Genomic DNA, 21,545 nt, shown 5'->3' with positions numbered 1-21,545 from the left:
TGTTGGCTGAAAGAGAAACTGGTACTCATTTTTCAGCACAGTATCTTTAGGATCCTGTTCCTCCATGCTTTTGTTCCAGTGAAGGAAAAATCAGCTTTTCCTCTTGATATATAGACCTCAACTATGCTGGGCTAATTTGGGGGGAAATAGTGTGCATGGTATGTGAGTACTGACAGTATATGTGTACATAATTAGACCTCCTGAAATCTGGCTATCTTTGAGTTCCAGCCCCTAATTTTTAGATGACCTTGCAGAAACTTTAGCTGATATTTGCAGAATGGCTTTGCAGAAACTTTAGTAGGGAAAGCTGGATTTCCTGAAATTGAGCATGAAAATGTGAGGTTGACTTGAATCAGCACTATATAGAATGTTAGTTGTTCTACAATACAAATGGAAACTCTTGAAACCAAAATCTGTTTTACCTATTGGGCACCTAAGTGCAGTCCTATTTCATTCTGCACAAGTCCTAAAAATCTATTAAGGAATCTACATTTCTAACCTACTTTCGTGTCTCCATTTCCTCTTATGCCTAAAAATCAATTAACCAGGCTAGTGTTTCTGTTTCTTTAGAAGTATAGTATTGCAGGAAAATTCACATTAAACCTTGGAAATATTTTCAAACAGCAAAGTTAATATCAAGTAGAACATGTTTTTGTGTTTTCTAAAGTGCCAGAAATTCATGTGCAGTTCAAGAATGCCTAAACCTGTTGCAGACAATAGAAAATCCATTCATGTGGAAAGCAGCAAAGGCAGAAAATTGAATATGTCATAGATTGTAACAGAGTGAAGTTCAAACAGCTAATTTGGATAATAGACTGCCATAAATACATCCGAGACATGGAAAGCATACAGACTGAATTTTTGAGGGCTTCCTTATTTTGAGAAATATGCATCCAAAAGATCATTTCTGATCTAGTACTTTCTTTGGTGGAAAGGCTAAGATTGGCTAGTTCAGATATATTTTCAATTCTATAATAACTTAAACATTTTAACATGGACTAATAACTTGGACTATTTTAGAACAGAATATTCAGATAGACATTTATTTTACTTTTTGTTTTTTCCAGTTTTATTTAGTTGTGGATTTTTTTCCCTATGCAATACTGAATTGAAATGAATATAAGCCTCCAAATGTCTATCTCATAGTTTCATAGTAGCTAGGGTCAGGAGGGACCTGAACAGATCATCTAACCTGACCCCCTGCCACAGGCAGGAATGAATGCTGGGTTCACAAGACCACAGACAATTGATCATCCAACCTCCTCTTGAATTTGCCCAAGGTAGGGGCGAGGACCACCTCCCTGGGAAGTTGGTTACAGATTTTGGCCACCCTAACTGTAAAATATTGCCTTCTGATCTCTAACCTAAACCTATTCTCCATCAGCTTATGACCATTGTTCCTCTTCACCCCAGGTGGTGCTGGGGAGAAAAGGGCTCTGCCTATTTGCTATTGATCCCTCCTGATGAGCTTGTAGGCAGCCACCACATCCCCCCTCAGCCTCCTCTTGCTGAGGCTGAACAGGTTCAGGTCCTTCACTCTCTCCTCATAAGGCCTGTCCTGCTGCCCTCTCACCAAGTATGGCCCTCCTCTGAACCCTCTCCAGGCTGGCCACATCCCTTTTGAAGTGTAGCGCCCAGTACTGGATGCAGTACTCCAACTGCGGCCTGACCAAAGTCGCATAGAGGGGGAGTGTCACTTCTCTGGACCGGCTTGAGATGCTCCTTTGGATGCATGACAAGGTATGGCTGGCCTTGCTGGCTGCGGTCTGGCATTGGCGGCTCATGTTCATCTTGGAGTCAATAATGACTCCAAGATCCCTTTCCGTCTCTGTTTTTTTCAAGAAGGGAACACCCCAGCTTGTATGTATGCTGTGGATTCCTTCTCCCAAGGTGCAGCATCCTACATTTGTCTATGTTGAACCCCATCCTATTCTCATTTGCCCACTTTTTGTATTCTGTCTAAATCTAGTTGCAGTCTCTCTCTCTCTCTTCAAGTGTGTCCACCTCGTCCCACATCTTAGTGTCATCAGCAAATTTGGACAGCGTGCTTTCTGCCCCCTCGTCCAAGTCACCAATGAAGATGTCAAACAGTGTGGGCCCGAGGACCGAGCCCTGGGATACCCTACTGCTCACATCTCGCCAGGTTGAGTACAACCCGTCCACCACTACTCTCTGGGTGCGCCCCATCAGCCAATTTTTTACCCATCCAACTGTGCAGGCATCAATGCCACAGTCGCTTAATTTATTGAAGAGGATGGGGTGAGAGACAGTGTCAAAGGCCTTCTTAAAGTCTAGAAAGAATATGTCCACAGTGACATCATCATCCAAGGATTTAGTTACTTGATCATAAAAGGCAATCAGGTTGGTCAGGCAGGACCTGCCTTTGATGAACCCGTGCTGATTGCCCCTGAGCATGATCTCCCCTGCAGGCCCCCCACAGATGTGCTCCTTGATGATTCTCTCCAAGATCTGTATTTGGATATTAAACTTCGCTAAATGTTCCTATGCTCAGCTCTGAAGTTTCAGTGCAGCAGCATCTTGATTATATTTAGTTAAGTATCCACACACACGAACAAGCAGTAAATTTGATATGGAGTCTACTGACAAAATGAAAAGTCTCTCAAATATTCAATAACTGAAATAGACCTTAACCACATGCACAAGTTATCATTGAAGTAACAAGGGAAATCAAAATAGGAAAAAGGACATGTGTTTTAAAATCCCATGGAGTTTCAAGGCCAAAAGAGACCATTAGATCATTTAATCTGATTTCAAGTATAACACAGCATCTGATCAAGTAAAGCTTATGCTATACATCTCTAACTAGTCTATAAGGTGTAAATCTACTCTGCCTTCTGCCTGACTTGAGACTAACACGGCTAACTACACCGCTCTATAGCTTTTTAACTACTTTCTCCATACTGAGGTTAATAATTTATATTAAATTAAAACATTACATTCGAAAAGGCATCTGGTCTTGTTCTGAAGGCAACCTGAGGCAGAGAATTTCTCTCTTTTTTATCTCTCTTTTTTAATCTCTCTCTCTTTCCATCTCTTTTCTTAGTAGTTTGTTTCACTGGTTAGTTACCATCACTATTACAAATCTGTGCTTTTTCTCTAACTTGAACTTGTCTGTTTTTTTGCCTGCAGACATAGTTTCTTGTTACACGCTTTTCCATTTGATTTAAGAGCCCTTTGGATCCAATATTTTCTCCTTGTGAAGGTAATTATACACTGTAATCAAGTCACCTCTCAATCTTTCTGATAAACTAGATTTCTCTCATTAAGCTTCTCATAGGCATTTTCTAGATGATGTTTGTGATTCTTTTCTTCCTCCTTTCTCAATGTCCTTTTTAAAATTTCAGTACAAGAGCTCCATTCTGCAGATAAGGCTTGCATTCTTTGCTTCTACATGTCTGACCTTCCATGTGACTCTATCAAAATATATTTTATATCTCTGAATTAATTTTCTTCTTGATGTTTCATTCTGGAGGTCACGGCTTCTCAGTTTTCACCTTGATTTTCAAATACAAACACGTTTGGTGATCTGCTGCCATACTCACTATTTGATGAAAGAATATAAGGGATTGCCCCTGTAATTTAATAAGTCATTGCATGTAGTTCTGATTGTTTTCATTACATCAAATTAATAAAGCTGAGTAGGGAAATCGCTTGCTGTTGTAACTGGTTGCATTACATGAGACTTTTCACAGGAAGGTTTGTAATCAGCAGGCTTCACTGTGACTTAGCTGGGGAAACAACAATGAACTACATCATATCTAGCCTCCTAAAAGAAATATTTTTGTGTTTTAATGGTAAAGATTGTTAAAAATGCACAATGTACCAATCAGTGGTATTTCAATTTTGGCCAGAAGTGACAGCTATTAAATTAGCTGGTTAGTCCTTCAGATGATACACTTTTATTTTAAACTTAATTTGCCTCCTAGTACATGAAATCAATTTCTGTAAGACAGATCTCAATGCCAAAATTAATTTGATTCCTAGTCTAATTATGCTCGAGGGAAGTGCAATACCTTATTTTGCTGTTTGTTACCATTGCAAAAATAGAATGATAAATCATCCTCATAAACTGTTTGCAGTAAGTTTGTCCTATTTAAGCACCATATTCCACAGAGAGTTCCCATAACAGAGTTAAAGCTCTTATAGATTCATTGATGTTAGGATCGGAAGGGACCTCAATAGATCATCGAGTCCGACCCCCTGCATAAGGACCGAGCCCTGCGGGACCCCACTGCCAACACCCTTCCAGGTCGAGACCGACCCATCCACTATGACTCTTTGGGTGCGACCCTCTAGCCAATTCGCCACCCATCGGACTGTGTAGTCATCCACATCACAGCCTCTTAACTTGTTCACCAGTATGGGGTGGGATACCATATCGAAGGCCTTCCTGAAGTCTAAGTATACGACATCCACCCCTCCTCCTGTGTCCAGGCGTTTCGTAACCTGGTCATAGAAAGAGACTAGATTGGTCAGGCACGATCTGCTCGCCACAAACCCGTGCTGGTTTCCCCTCAGCATAATTTGCCCTGCCGGGCTCTCACAAATGTGAGCCTTGATAATTTTATCAAAGACTTTACCAAGGATGGAGGTGAGACTGACTGGCCTATAGTTGCCCGGGTCCTCCTTCCTCCCCTTTTTGAAAATGGGGACCATGGTAGCCCTTTTCCAGTCCCCCGGGACTTGGCCCGTGCGCCACGAGTGTTCGAATATTCCCGCCAGTGGCTCTGCAATGATGTCGGCCAGTGCCTTCAGCACCCTCGGATGGAGCTCATCCGGGCCTGCCGACTTAAAGGCATCCAGTTCTTCCAAGTGACTCTGCACTACCTCAGGATCTACGTATGGAAGTCTGGCGCCTTGCTGCTGCCTCTCTACAACCCCAGTGAGAGACTTGTCATGCCCCTCACTTAGGAACACTGAGGCAAAGAACTCGTTGAGGAGTTCAGCCTTGTCCCCCCTGTCTGTCACCAATTGTTTCTGCCCACTTAGCAGGTGTCCTATTCCTCCCTGGGCCTTCCTTTTACTCCCAATATAGCTAAAAAACAATTTCTTGTTGTCTTTTACTTGGGTTGCCATTCTCAACTCCATGGTAGCTTTGGCCCGCCTAACTGCCTCCCTACAAGCACGAGCAGAGGAGGTATATTCATCTTTAGTGATCTCACCCTGTTTCCACTTTTTATGTGCTCCCCTTTTGTCCCTTAGGCTGCCCTGGATTTCTCTGGTCAGCCATGGAAGCCTCCTGGCCCCTTTCCCTTTTTTGCCTCGCTCAGGGATTGTCTTGCTTTGTGCCCGAAGGATCATTTCCTTAAGGCACAGCCACCCTTCTAGGGCTCCCATTCCTTCAAAACTCCTACTCTTCAGTGCGTCCTTGACTAATCGCCTGAGTGCATTGAGATCAGCTTTCCTAAAGTCTAGCACTTTCACCCTACTAGTTACCTTACCCACTCGACGTCTAATATTGAATTCTATTATTAGGTGATTACTGTCTCCCAAATGGCTACCGATCTGGAGGTCCCCTATCATGTCATCCCCTGTTGCCAATACCAGATCCAGTATGGCATTCCCCCTAGTGGGACCATGCACCTCCTGTGTCAGGTGGAGGTCCTGTACACAGGTTAGAAACCTGCGTGAGCGATGGGACCTTGCTGTCTTCGTCTCCCAGCAGATGTCCGGGTAGTTTAGGTCCCCCACGACTACCGCCTCTTTAGCTTTTATGGTCTCCGAGAGTTGCCTCAGGAGCCCCGCATCTATTTCTTCCCCTTGGTGTGGGGGTCTGTAGCAGACCCCTACCACCAAATCCCTTTCTCCTTGCCCCCCATGTAGCCTAACCCACAATCCTTCTACTTCCTCAACCTTGGATTCTGTCTTGATGAGGGTTGATGTATATTGCTCACTGACATAAAGTGCAACCTCCCCCCCCCCCTTTCTTCCCTGACCTGTCCTTTCTGTACAATCTATAGCCCTCAATATGTACCGCCCAGTCATGGGGTGAATCCCACCAGGTCTCTGTTAGCCCCACTAAGTCATAGGTGTTTAGTGCAAGCAGGAGCGCTAGTTCATCCTGCTTGTTCCCCATGCTCCTAGCATTAGTATATAGGCACTTGAGCCCTGCGACTGGTGCCTTTGCTGCCCCCCCGCTCCGAGTCCCAAGGGGCCCATTGTTTCTTACCTTCTTGATTCTTACCTGTTCTGTAGTGCTGGTCTCCCCATGGCTTTCAGGTTTCCAATGTTCTCCTTCTTCAGGCTGGGCTGTCCTTGTGGGTGCCACATGGTTTGGTGGTCCACAGCTTCCCCTGCCCTCGTACTCCCCTCCCCCCGACGAGCCTAGTTTAAAGCCCACCGGAGGAGATCCGCCAACCTAGTAGAAAACACACTCTTACCTTTGGGGGACAGGTGAAGCCCATCCCAGCTGAGCATGTCCCTCGTCATGATGTGCGGGTCATTGTCTCTTAAGCTTTTCTGACCATCTGATATTTAATCACCATTTTTTTGTTATCAGTGTGGCTTCAAATTGCCTACTCCATTCACATAAAACACTTGGATCTGTTTATTACCTGTAGATGTACACGCATTGCCAAACAAAATGGGGCAGGCACCTCCAAGCACTACCAAAACATACATCAATTTATTTCTCCCCTTTTTTTGTTCTATTGTGGAGTGATACAACAATTAAAAAATGGAATTTGCCTAATGAGGTTCAATGAGGAAAGAAGTAATGAAACAGAAGATCCTGTGACTTCACACATGAATTGAATTTCACTAGTTTGTCTGGCTTCCCTGAATTTGGAGTCCTTCTGGTTCAAGTAGTATAAAATGCTGCATATTTCCATGAACCATGGAAGTCCATGAACTGTCATAGCTACCATTACCTTTCCATTTAATTTAGAGGTGCCTTTTCAGTGTAGACGACCACAAATTAAAGGGTTTATTGAAGTGAGGAGCAATTCATTTTACTTAGGCTACCAATTTACCATCAGACGATAATGAATTTCTGTCACTAATGACCTGGTAATAATGACTTCCAATTTATATAACACCTTTCATTCACAGAGACCCCAAAGGGCTCTACAAACTGATTTATAGATTAATAGAGGGTGAAAGTTTTTTTGTATAAAGTGTATCCCCCCTTTATGAAGAAAAGGTAATAACTGCAATATCTGTCAGCAAAATGACTCTACAGCTTAGGATGGAATATGACTGTATCTTCAAGGTGCAAAAAGTACTATTGTATCACTGGAGAGTGACAGGTTAAATATCAGTTTGTACCCTGACCTCTACAGGTGTTTAGGGGAAGGAGTATGAGGAGTCATGGGAGGGGGAGGGAAGAGTATGTGTTTGAGAGGGTGGGGTTCTGCATTTTTAGGGTTTACTGCACTATGGAACCACAAGCTGGGTTAGCTCCTATTTGCTTTCTAACAGTGAACAAATCTTGTTTCCCTTAGCTGGTCTAAAGCATAAATCATAAACAGGAAAGACAAAACTTTGCTGACTCCAACTGTTTTTGTTGATTCATTCAATATGCTGACAAGTATCTAATTAAAACTACAAAGGTATCTTTCTGTTGATGGGTTTGAGATAAGCAGAGTTGATGCAAATAAAAAGCAATACATTGGGTTCTTTAAAGGATTCATCGCATCTGAAAGAGCACACATCCAATGGGACAATATTCACTCAGACACTGTCAGACTGATGGAATAGTACTATTTCTTCTTGTGTCCTGTCACCATGTTCAAAATTGGGCCCAGAAATAGGTACATACTATTGCTTGATCTACATTTTTGCAAGGTCCTCACTGGTGCATGCATCCCTTATATGTGGGTAGGCCAGTAGGTATTCTGTAATTTGAAAGTTTTCTCTACATTCACACATGGTATTTGCACATGTAGAAATCACCGCCCAAATGCCAGCAAGAAAGCAGATGCCAGCATCAAGTGCTGGGAGGAGCTGGCTGCCAACCAACTCCAATGGCACTGCAACTGCAACCAAGCAATAGCTTTTTTTGAAGTAAGATATCCTGCCTTTAAAACAGGGAAGAGAGAGCAGAGGAAGGAAAAGGAGGGGAATGCCAGTCTGCAGCCTGTTCTCCCTCACAGAAAGCCCTTTAACTTATGTGGATCGATCTGTGGCTCAAGGATTGGACTCTTCAGTCACCTCAAGATGAACGAGTGAGACATAACAGAAAACATTCTCAAACCGAGGGATTGCTGCTGCTGCTGATGGCACATAATAGCAAAAAAGAATTGACAACAATCCAGAAAGTTACTGACACCCCAAAAGAGAAGAACAAATCTGCAATGTCACTGGAAAATGTTAGAGCATCAAATAAACAACCCAAGGTTCAAATCAAGAGCAAAGACAACTGGACATTCATCATTTTGAGACACATTTTACAATGGCTGAATTAACAACTGCAAGAGTACTCTTAAAGATGGGAAAGCCACCAGCCTTGACGATATTCATACAGAACAAATAAAATACTTTGGACCAATGACAGGGGCCTGGACAGTCTAATTGTGCCATATATGTGTAACCCTATACAACATACCCACGATATAGTGGCAAACATGTATTGTAGCACTTCTAAAAACAGGGAAGGATCCCTTGGATCCAAAGAGCTTCAAACCTATATCCCTACTATGTCATATTTATATTTTCAAGTTCTATAAATGCCTTATTTTAAACCATTCATTACTGTTTATCAAAGGACACCCTACTGAGTAAGCTGGCTTCTGCCCAGGGAGATCATGCACTGGTCAAGTATTAAACATCATGCAGCACATTGAAAATGGCTTTGAAATAGGACTGGTCACTGTCACTAGTGCTGTATTTGTAAACTGTCAGAAAACACTGTAAACCACCAGATGGTCCTTGCACAAATATAGCATATGATGAAAGATTACCAGCTACTACAAATAAAATGATCCTTGCTAGAAAATCAATGATTCTACATTGAATTATACAAGTAGCAGACTCAATGGTGAAAACAAAGAAATGACCTATCTCAAGGGACCTTACTTGCATCTGTACTATTTAAAACCTTCACCAACAATCCACCAATTCACCCAGGCATTAAAAGCTTTATTTATATAACCGATTTGTTTACCACTGCCCAAGCCAAGAACTTTGCCCACATTATGGCCACACTATCATCAGTGCTCAATGAGAATAGTACTTAAGTCTTGCACCATGATTTCAACCATTCTGCCTACCTTAAAACCACTTTTTTTCTTTGCCTATCCCATAGCAATTTCCCTCTTGCCAATCTAGTCCCATTGGTTCATCTAACTGTACTTTTCCATTGGTTCATCTAACTGTATTTTTCTACCCTGTTACCCAATATTCCTGGATTTTCCTTCTCAGCAGAGTTCAACAGGCTCCATTCTTGACTTAGTAGGCTTTACTCCAGAGTTGATCTAATGACAGAGATTACCAAAGAGATCTCCAAAGAGGCCAAACTTGCCTCTGTACCTCAAAGTGGGAACTGAAATTATTGAAAAAGGTATTGGAAAATAAACCATCAATAACATAATGTATGGACATTGTCATAGCTTTTTAAGTAACATATGAGCCTTCTAATGGTACATTCTATGCTTAGAAACTTTCCAGAGGAGCATTAATAATTTGCAGTTAGCATGGGTGGATCCAGGAGTGGAGAGGAGTAGGGAATGGAAGGCAAAAGGAACAAAGTTACAGCTTAATGGTGCATCGTCAGTGAGCTGTCTGAGCTCACCAGCTGGTCAATGCAGCTTCTACTGAAGCTGCTGCATTGGCATGACTCCAGAGCCCAAGGGTTGAATTCTTTTCCACTTGCCCCACCTGCACAGTGCCAAATAGAGTGGCAGGGGAAAACAGAGTGTAATCAGTGATAGTGTTCAGCCACCGGATTTGAGAGCTACCCTAAGAAGTCAGTAAGCTCAGAGTGCAGAACATGTCTGAAAGAAGTTGTAAGCAAAACCCCTTCACTTCCCAAGGATTTGCCCCAGGTAGTTAAGGCTTTCACATTATGTCTAGTTTGTAAACATGGTTATTTGGACCCATTTTGTTTGTGGGGTTCCTGCACATTATACTGGTTGTATAAGCAGCAGAAGACACAACATAAAAAAATCATGGAAACAAATCACTTCTGAGTGTTTAAAATACATTGCCTCTCTTTTGCTGTCATTGCTTGTTCCTTTTTCCAGTATGTTATCAGTCTAAGTTGGAAATCATCTAGGCAAGACCTTTCTCTTTGTATTTGGTATGTTGCAGTCTGCATACCATTGGTGTATGTATTTGAAGATAGCAAGTTCAGGTCTATACAGCTATGGACAAAGAATATTTGCTGCATTTATGATACAGAAGACAAATTACAGGATACAGACACACTGGCCATGTCTACACAAGACACTGATGGTACAGTTGTTACTGCACAGTCATTTAGTACTTGCATACCCAAGTACTAGATGGCTCTGCAGTAACCAGAGTTACTACAAAGTAGTGTCCTTGCACAGCTTGCTGCTGATGCTGACTGTGCTGTAGCTAACTACTACTGCACACTAACATCACATCATAGTTTGTGCCACGCAATGCTACTGCACAGTAGTAATGAGCTACTGTGCAGTAAGCATCTTGTGTAGATGTGGCCACTGAAAAGTGTTGGCACTGGATTTATGACCCAGATACCTTGTTCCAGGCAGACTCCAAACCCTCAGACTGACCATGACCTTTCCACTTGATAATAGGTAAGTGTTATTGATACACAGTGATAGCAAATAAGAATAATGCAAACAATTCTATATCTACCAGTCCCAGGGTTCACAGAATCAAGCTTTGTCTGGCCAGTATGTGAGCTTCAGTCTGAGGTTCTGTCTCGAATGTTTGATGTCAGCAGCCTGGAGGTCAGAGGCTGAGGCCCCCTGAGTGGGATAGGTGAGACAGGCTAGCGGTGTGCCTTCCGTCCATGGTGGCCTCAGGTCTCAGGGACCCTTTGCTGCTCTGAAATCCCTCCTTTTGTATTCTTTCTCTCCTCTGATGACTCTTCACCTTTGGGTATTGCTGATTGGTCTCTCTGTGGTCATCATTCTGTCCATGCTCTGTCTTGTCAGCATATTTCTTTGTTTCACAAATCCATCACATACACACATCCTAATTTGGCTCTTTCTGTTTTCTCCTATTTTGGTCTGTTCCCCAAAACCAGAAATCCCAAGGGCTCTGTACTTAGGCACTGTGACCTAATGCCACCTCATCTCACATTGTGGAACACTACGGAACATGTCTTCAATTTCCCAGCCTGTGTGTCTGCTTGCTGCTTGCCTGTGCCAGACACAGTGGGCCTTAAAGAAACAGTAACAAACAGGCTTTTAGAAATCAATTAACCCTTGCTGTTGCCCTGAGCCATTGTTCTAATGTATATCTACTATTCCTACAAGCCAATTCCCAAAAGCAAACCTCTAAATACCATTTTCTAGCCATCAAAAAGGACATATTCAGCATTACATTTTTGAGCGTGAGCTGTCACTGTGATGCTATAGTCAAATAGGCAAATGTGATTCTTGGACGCAAAGGCTAGAGCATATCAAATAGGAGCAGGAATGGGGCATAAATTCTACATACAACATAAGTAAAGCTATTTTTGGAATACATTTCCCAGTACTGGGTTTCACACTTGGAAGAATGATGTTGAAAACTAGGAAAAGGTTCAGAAATGTGTTGGAATGATCTTAGCACTGTAAAACATGATTTATAATGAAATCTGTAAGTTTAGTCTATTCAGTTTTATCTGCAAGAAATTTAAGAGATTTTATCACAAACCCTACATATCTTTAAATGAGAAAAAGATTTCTGAAAGCAGAGGGCTCTTTAACCTACTGGCAAAAGACACATTGGAAGAGTCAAATTCAGACTAGAAATGAAGCACAAAATTTTAAGGATGAAAGTAATTAACTGTTGGAAAACTCATCTAGGATGTGGTGTATTCGCTATCACAAGAGTTAAATTAAAGCTAAATATCTTTCTTAAAAAATGCTATTGCTCACATTGAACTTGCAGACTTATTCCAGAAATGACTGAGAGGAGCTCTGCAGTCAGTTTCTGTAGCAGGTCTGACTCAGTGAGTCACATTGGTCCCCTTTGGCCCTAAACACCTATGTATCTTATATAAGTCATCATTATACTGTTGTTGTGGTCTATTAGGAGTTCATTGATGCTTCAGACTATTGACATAATAAGGTTGCTGGAGCTTCATACAAACTATTTGCTAATAAAATGTTTATTACGCACAGCACAGTTGGGTGTTGTGCACTTTGTGTGTGTGGGCACATACTTTTGAAATGCTTCAATTCATAAGCTCATAAAGTCAATGAACACCATGTATTGTAAATATAGCCAAAATACAATTTCATGTGATACTGAAAATGCAATATTTCCCCTTTTTAAAAGCAAATAATGTGAAGTCATTCATTTCACAACAATGGTTGTGCATACGTCTGTTATAACCAGTATTAACCCTTGTGGAACATGGAGAAAGGAGTATTGGTTGTGCAAGGGAAGAGTTTGGAGGAAACAGCTGGAACCTGATCTGTGTCCATGTGGCTTGACTTACAAAATTTCTGTATAAAATCTATTTACACAAAATTCTCTGTATAAAAGAAAGTTTTATTTTAGAAATTGAAGTTCTGTGTCATTACTCAACCTATGATAAATTAAACTTCCATGAATAATGCTGAACAACTGAGGCACTTTCAGGAATTTACCTATGGCAATGTAACCATCAACTATTCTGGATTTACCCTCAGGCTTATTTTGAAAATTCCAAACTAAATAGAAAAAATAGGGAGATTTCATAGATTCATAGATTCACATATGTTAGGGTCGTAAGGGACCTCAATAGATCATCAAGTCTGACCCCCTGCATAGTCAGGAAAGAGTGCTGGGTTTAGATGACCCCAGCTAGATGCCTATCTAACCTCCTCTTGAAGACCCCCAGGGTAGGGGAGAGCACCACCTCCCTTGGGAGCCCATTCCAGACCTTGGCCACTCGAACTGTGAAGAAGTTCTTCCTAATGTCTAGTCTAAATCTGCTCTCTGCTAGCTTGTGGACATTATTTCTTGTAACCCCCAGGGGTGCCTTGGTGAATAAATACTCACCAATTCCCTTCTGTGCCCCCGTGATGAACTTATAGGCAGCCACAATGTTGCCTCTCAACCTTCTCTTGCGGAGGCTAAAAAGGTCCAGGTTCTCTAGTCTCTCCTTGTAGGGCTTGGCCTGCAAGCCCTTAACCATACGAGTGGCCCTTCTCTGGACCCACTCCAGGTTATCCACATCCCTCTTGAAGTGCGGCACCCAGAATTGCACGCAGTACTCCAACTGCAGTCTGACCAGCGCCCGATAGAGGAGAAGTATCACCTCCTTGAATCTATTCGTCATGCATCTATTGATGCACGATAAAGTGCCATTAGCTTTTCTGATGGTTTCATCGCACTGCTGACTCATGTTCATCTTGGAGTCCACTAGGACTCCAAGATCCCTTTCCACTTCCGTGCCACCCAGCAGGTCATTTCCTAGGCAGTAGGTATGCTGGACATTTTTCCTCCCTAGGTGCAGCACTTTGCACTTCTCCTTGTTGAACTGCATTCTGTTGTTTTCCGCCCATTTGTCCAACCTGTCCAGGTCTGCTTGTAGGTTCCCTGCCCTCCGGCGTGTCCACTTCTCCCCACAGTTTTGTGTCATCCGCAAACTTGGACAGAGTACACTTCACTCCCTCGTCCAAGTCGCTGATGAAGACATTGAAGAGTATCGGTCCAAGGACCGAGCCCTGAGGGACCCCACTGCCAACACCCTTCCAGGTCGAGACCGACCCATCCACTATGACTCTTTGGGTGCGACCCTCTAGCCAATTCGCCACCCATCGGACTGTGTAGTCATCCACATCACAGCCTCTTAACTTGTTCACCAGTATGGGGTGGGATACCATATCGAAGGCCTTCCTGAAGTCTAAGTATACGACATCCACCCCTCCTCCTGTGTCCAGGTGTTTCGTAACCTGGTCATAGAAAGAGACTAGATTGGTCAGGCACGATCTGCTCGCCACAAACCCGTGCTGGTTTCCCCTCAGCATAATTTGCCCTGCCGGGCTCTCACAAATGTGAGCCTTGATAATTTTATCAAAGACTTTACCAAGGATGGAGGTGAGACTGACTGGCCTATAGTTGCCCGGGTCCTCCTTCCTCCCCTTCTTGAAAATGGGGACCACATTGGCCCTTTTCCAGTCCTCCGGGATTTGGCCCGTGCGCCACGAGCGTTCGAATATTCCCGCCAGTGGCTGTGCAATGATGTCAGCCAGTGCCTTCAGTACCCTCAGATGGAGCTCATCCGGGCCTGCCGACTTAAAGGCATTCAGTTCCTCCAAGTGACTCTGCACCATCTCAGGGTCTACGCATGGCAGTCTGGCGCCTTGCTGCTGCCTCTCTACAATCCCAGTGAGAGACTTGTCTTGCCCCTCACTTAGGAACACTGAGGCAAAGAACTCATTGAGGAGTTCAGCCTTGTCCCCCCTGTCTGTCACCAATTGCTTCTGCCCATTTAGTAGGGGTTCTATTCCTCCCTGGGCCTTCCTTTTACTCCCTATATATCTAAAAAACAATTTTTTGTTATTCTTTACTTGGGATGCCATCCTCAGCTCCATGGTAGCTTTGGCCCATCTAACTGCCTCCCTACAAGCGCGAGCAGAGGAGGTATACTCCTCTTTGGTAATCTCTCCCTGTTTCCACTTTTTATGTGCCCCCCTTTTGGCCCGTAGGCTGCCCTGGATTTCTCTGGTCAGCCAAGGAAGCCTCCTGGCCCCTTTCCCTCTTTTTCCTTGCATCGGGATCGTCTCCCTCTCTGCCCGAAGGATCATTTCCTTAAGGCACAGCCACCCTTCCTGGGTGTATTGTATATGTATTATATATATTCCTGGGTGTATTGTATATAGTGCATTTATTGTACTATATAATCAAATATATAAAGAGAAGGACTTGAAGTAATCCTGTTTCATTCAAAGAGAAATATAGTGTTCACAAATGGATGCCTGTGCTTCAGCCTGGTGATTTCAGTTAATGTTACAAGTTTCACACCTGAAAGCAGACCACCAGATAGACTGTGAGAAAGTCACAAATCAGAAATTGTGAAAGTCTCCTTAGCCTTACTATTGTCACATGTTTGGGGTAGACAGTTTCCAGCAAGAAAGACCATAGCTTCTTTGAAACGTAAGAGTAAGATGCCAAGGAGGTGGGACTGAGCTCAAACCTATCACAGTGCCTAGTTCCTAGAGCAGGGTTTCTCAGACTGTGGTACATGCACCCCTGGGGGTACACAAGACATCTCTGGAGGGTATACAGGAGAAATTGGGTAATGGTGGGTTTAATTTTCATTATAATAATCATTTGCATTTAAGGGGTTAAAATATAAAATGTATGCTGGCAGGGATATGCAGGCAGCTGGTAAATCTGGAAGGGGGTATGCAATAAGAAAAAGTTTGGAAACCCCTGGCCTACAGTATTTGGTCACTTCCCCTCTTTCAGGGCTTTTTTTTGTTTACTGTAACTTACCTCTTGCAAACGACCACAAAATCATACTGGATAGATTCTGAAAGGTGCCAAACACCTCTGTTAGTTGATCCTAACAAGTCAGAAAGTCAATGATGTAAAGATAATGCAATTGTTATACCGGTAGTGCAAATTAATAAAATATATATTGAAATGAATATTCCATTTGTTCATTGATCTGTTTGTAAAACAAATAAAATGTATTTTTTGAATAAAGGAACGACCAAACTGGCAGTTTCACCTTCTGTACAAAAAATTAGAAACAATCATCTGATTTCCAGTCTAACCATCAGCATAATGACCAGATTTAAGTTTTATGACTAAGTTTAATACGTTTAAGGAAGGGGTTATATGGCATGGGTTGTCTGAGACACTGGGTACTGGATATGATGTCACAGGATATCTCTTCCATTCCGTTGTTCTATAACCCTGTTACTAAGTGAGACTCAAGCAATGCATATACCTTTTGTTGGCTTTTTGCCCAAAGTTAATTTTACTCTGTAAATATAACACTTTGTAATGGGATAATAAACATTTGTGTGCAGAATTTATTGATCATAAATTAATTTTGAATCAAGTATCTATAGGCTATTTTACAAACTAATGGTTTGACTGTTATTAACTATATCAGAGCAGTGATGCTTGTATTTATGTAATTTGTCTACTACATTAGGAAACTTCAACTTTATCACTGATTTGATTACTTTCTTGTTGTACCTTGGTGTTTCAATAATGTTTAATCTTAATGACTTGATGGGAAAAAACATAATCTTTAACACATTCAGAGTGATTTTGAAAGGTGGAAACTATTCCTCTTTCCACTATGAGGAAAAGTCAAGTGAGTTTAAAAGGATTTTTACACCAACCTTAATGATTCAATTTCTGCTTTCATTATAAGGTATTCTTAAAAGGAATAAGTTTTCTAAAAATTCCTGTGGTGTAGGATGAGAATTAGGATTTCAATTATAAGAAAAATTCAAGAAGAGTAAGTGCACAATAAATTATGCGTTATAACATAGAATATCATTTTAGATGATCCTGGCAAATACTGAGGGTTCAAGAAAGCATGAGAAAAGAGAATTGTAGCAATTTCCAGACAGAATACAAGTTCTGTCAGAAGATGAAAACTCATTAGAATTGCTTTCAGTTGGGTTATGCCAAAATTTTAAGAAGGGGCTTCAAGAATCTGCAGAATTTTCTTTTGTCCTCCCCACATTAAAAAAGTTCTGAACACTCAGAAGCTTATACTAGGAGCTCTTTTCTAATTGAATCTTACATGTTCATGCTTTTAAAAATCAGACTATTTAATTGTTTAAAGCACATATAGGGTGCATCTCTATATGTGCTTTGCTGTGGAGTTGACTAATTAGCTCTGCAGTAAAGCATCACTGCCTACACGTGTACTGGTATTAGGGTGCAGTAAATCTTCATCTTCATTTCAGTAAATGAAATTTTATGGGGAAAATACTTACTTTTGTAGTTCCTAGACTTTACTTAAAGAAACAAATTAACACATGCACACTGAGATTTTTAATATTGTTATAATCTTTATTAGGCATGGTATCTTAGTTAAAAGTGTAAAGTTTGATCTCCAATACCAATAACCAAGGTGCCTTCCCAGCCTGGTACAGCAAATATGAGATGTCTCCATCAGCAAATGATGATTCTCAGGGTCATAAAGGAACATATCTGTTCCTTGGTATTTACAATGTATAGAATGGTAGTTTTCAACTTTTTTTAGTCTCAAGGCACCCCCTGGAAAATGTCAGTTCTTAGCTTTCATGTGGGTTTTTTTTTACTACAGAAAAATAATAGAGCAAGCCTTCTGCTGAGAAGGGCCACAGCAGGTCAGAATGGTTTTGACACTACAGATTCCTATTTGAAATCTCGAGATTTACCTGGTGCATTTAATCCTAATGAAAAGCCTAATTCAGAGTTGGTTGAAGTGAGGAGTACAAGTTTGTAAACAGATGTAGTATTTGTCGTAGGAGAAAGCCTTTGGTAGGTGTTTGCACACCTAATAGTGATAACATTATGCACCCCATGGCGTACTTAAAAGGATCTCCCAGAACCCCCATTGAGAATCAGTGGTCTAAATCATCTCTCTTCTGAGATCTAAATGACCTCACTAACTAAATCTAATTCACCTCACATCTCTCAAACATTCTGCATTTTCTCTTTGTGTGTAAAAAAAGCAAGTCTGACTTTGTATTGGTTTGATATTATTCTCTTTCCCTTCCATTTCATGAAGGAAAGTAAAAAATACCAAAATGATAGTAACACGCAAATGAAAAAATATATATTATAACATTTCATGGGCAAGATCAGCAATATACTGATTTTCCCTTAATTGTCCAGCTGAGAAGGGATATAGAAATCCTGCAATTTGCCACATGGTAAAGTACTGAACCAGTGAGTCACAACCTAGATCAGCAGCTTTAAAGAGTCTTGTGGAGTTTCATTTGAATTCTGCACTGGAACATTAGAAATTACACTAGAAATATGTCAAGTTCTGGTTTATTATGAAATTTCCACTACTGTCTCTTTTTTATGGTACTTGCTTCAGGATTTGTTTTGGGATCAAACTGAAGAACAAGAGACCTCTACCAATTAGTATATATCAACTGCTTTGAATTTGAAATTAGTATTTGGGCCAGGTCTGATTTTATCTCAACATGAGTCCTTATTTTTAATTTTAAGATCATCCTGGTCACAAAAGTTGTTTTATAAGGTTAACATTTAGTCTACAGTAGAAAGGATGTACTGGTATTGTTCTACCAGCACAACTTTTTTACTTTCAGTGTAAGCTGCATCTTCACTAAGGGTGCTGACAGAAGTGACAATTTTCTGGCCACAGAAAGTGGTCTATGGCCATGCCCAAACACAAGCGCACAGTTGCAGACTCCTTCAAAAATGACCAATTGGGCAAAATCATTTTCAAAACATAGAAACTTCTGTAACTTCTATCTGCACTTCCTGCCAGCTTCAAACTGTTTTCAGAATGGGTGGGGGGAAAGGAAGCAAAGAGTTTGGTCTGGGGGGTTTTCAGCCTCTGCTGGAGGGTAGGCTGGTGTATTGGAGCCCCCTTCCTCTCCAGAAGTGGCAGGGCATTAATTCACCCACCCCACCCTCCAGCACTGGCTGGGGAACCCCTAGAATGAGCTTCCTCTGCTCCCTGTCCCCCTTGTCACTCTGAAACAGGGACAGGCTGGGAAAAAGGAGGGGCCCTTGCTAGGGAAAACCAGTTATAGGCTCCCAGCCAGCAACTAGATTCCCTTCCCCCCTGGAACCAACAGTGAACTTCTGCTTGTTCCAAAGGATCATTGTAACTCAGAACACTTCCTGCAAAGCATTCTCAGTTACAGCAGGGAATTGCTCTTCTGTCTGCACCCTCAGAGTATTTTGCTGGCATAGCGTATCTCTTTAGTGGAAATACAGTTTATGTTGACAAAGGCTAGGAACAGGCATTTGTTTCTTAGTGCTGGAAAAAATAGGTCCAGACTGAGGTTTACAGTTGTTTCAGCCCTCTGGCTTTAATGCTGCACAGACACTTCAAAGGCAAGCTCTCCAAATGGGGGTGCAAGAGGGCTGTTCCTTGCATCCTGCTTACTTATTAGGGCTGCAGCTTGAACAGTGTGGGTAAGCAGCAGCAAGGTTCTCCTCCCTGCCCTAGACTCCCTGACAACTTGCTGCTGGGCAGGCTATCATGAGCCAATGCTCTCCCTTCCTCACTCCCCCTTAGAAGGGAGGAGGGAGAGCAGAAGACTGTAGGGAAGTGGGGCAGGGGCAATGTGGTGATCACCAGGTTCAACAAACATAGGCATACATGAAGAAGAATAACAAAACCTAAACTTTCATTGTGGAGCAATAGGCAACCTGTACAGACCTTTGGTATTTGTCTCTCACTAACTCTGATAAATGAGTGACCACTTTCCTATTCCCAACTTCTGTAGTCTTCTAAGTATCTCTGAATTGTAACTTCTTTTACTACAGGACAGGGGTGTCAGGACCGCCACTAGAGAAGCATACAGTCATTCCAGCTGGCATGAAGAAACTGCCTTGGACAGAGCACTTCCTTGTTAGTACCAGTTAACAAATTAACAGTCTAATCAGAGAAATAGGATACAATCCTGGAAGCAAGCCTGTAACTGCAATTCGTACAACAAAACAAAACCCGCTTCATTTGTACACAACCTAGATTCAATAGCTACAGAGTAAAACTGGGCCAATGTCTCAGTGAAATGAAAGGGATGCTTCCAAAGTGTTCAGCAGCAGGTATATTTTTAAATTAAATTTGCCAAAAATAGTCAACATTGCCAACTGGGAGAAAAAAATAATAGAAAAGATAACAATGATTGATTGCCACTCCTACAACTAGTTCAGGGGAAAAATCAGCAGATGGAGTTATAGATAATTGTTGTCTGAGATTCCCAGGAAAGATGCTTTCCCCCATCACTACATCATGAGTTCTTTTCCTGTATGCTAAGGGATGCAAATTAAACAAAGAAATTTAACTTTGAAATAATTTTAGAATTTTATTTAACAAAGAATTTAACAACAAAGTGAAGAATACGTAGATTAGAATCATGTACCTCATATGCTATGTAATTATTCAGTACTGATTCTGTACTTATCATTGTAGTATCTGAGCACTATTTAGCTGTGCATTAAATAAAATGACTATCGTCTGACGTGTTTGCTCTCTCTTTTCTTCCTGAGCAAAGAAATGTAGACAGTGAAGTATTTGGGGGATTTCTTTGGTATAATACGATGTTGACATAGGTTTATGTTATAGAATGCCTGGTCAAAGAAATATGTCTTGCATTTAGAGTGGAAGTTGGTGAGATTTGCCATGGCTTTTAGCTTCTGTCAGAGTTAATTCCACTCTGGCCAGTTCCTTGAGAAAGTTCAGTCTTTCAGAAAAGGTTTGAACAGGTAAGGTAAAGGTAAAACTGAAAGGTAAAACTGAACAGTATGCAAAAGAAATAACTTTACACCATGTGATAATCATGTAGCTCACTGTTAATTGCCAATATACATATACCTAATTAAAATGATTAAAGAGCACAAATCAAGAACAATATAAGTCAAATCTTAGAATACACACCATATTAACAGTATAAGCTGAATATAAGACAAATCTTAGAATACACCATATTAACAGAATGATCTTAAAGGGTAGAAACATGAATACTGAATAACTATTGACTCTTAAAAGGTTTATATTAATACCCAGCAGAAGGTTTTCTTAAACTTTACAGACATACAGACTAGCTGAATTTATGCAAACCTTATCATTCATAATTATATACTGGAAATGTTTCCATGAATAAATTACTGAAGGTGAAGCACACTGAACATGCTTACAAAGCAGATATGTAAATTAAAATAATACAGCATGATTTTACAAAGTCTTCCTAAGAAGTTATAGCTATTTTAACAACACATTCAGGAAATAAAAAGCTGTATGAAGTGTTCACAAATGTTGAAGTAGGAGAGACGTGTCTCCTTCAGGGGAACCTGTACACAAGTGTTGGCAATTGTACAAAGTTTGAAACCTGGAAACATGTTTCTCTCCTCTCAGAACAGATCACAGCACATGCATTGATGGAGGTAGAAGGAGTAGAAGAGAAAAATGGAAAGAAACTCTCTGTTTAATAGGCATGAAATAGAACTGCTGGAGTGCTTGAATTTAATACTAGCTAAGAAGAGAATGGAAGCTCATAACATTGGCACATTCCAAGACCTCAGCATGGGCAATTTTGTCCCGCCAGGAAATTCCTAGAATGCAGCAAAGGCAATGTAAGTGAAAACTGTTGAGATGGTTTTCCTGAGTAGAGTACGTGGTCCAGGATTTCCTGCCATAAAAAGGATACTGAAGATGCAAGCATGATATACTTTGATCTTCATCTTAACAGTCAGTTGTTGTTCCACACTCAATTGCTTAGCATGCTCATGAT

General features: G+C 41.3%; 1 protein-coding gene across 1 annotated transcript in view; it reads left to right on the top strand.

Annotated features, from left to right (window-relative positions):
• Positions 1-20,168, top strand: part of LOC132247760 (gamma-aminobutyric acid receptor subunit gamma-3-like) — a 175,677-nt gene extending 155,509 nt beyond the window's left edge. The window contains exon 4 of the mRNA XM_059720964.1: positions 19,579-20,168. Within this exon, the coding sequence (XP_059576947.1) occupies positions 19,579-19,668 (90 nt within the window). The 3' untranslated portion in view covers positions 19,669-20,168. The remainder of the gene's footprint in view (positions 1-19,578) is intronic.
• Positions 20,169-21,545: the final 1,377 nt, after the last annotated feature.

This window comes from Alligator mississippiensis, chromosome 1 (assembly GCF_030867095.1).
Source record: "Alligator mississippiensis isolate rAllMis1 chromosome 1, rAllMis1, whole genome shotgun sequence".
Lineage (NCBI taxonomy): Eukaryota > Metazoa > Chordata > Crocodylia > Alligatoridae > Alligator > Alligator mississippiensis.
Note: the sequence above shows the minus strand (reverse complement) of the source record. Positions and strands in the feature narration are given on the sequence as shown.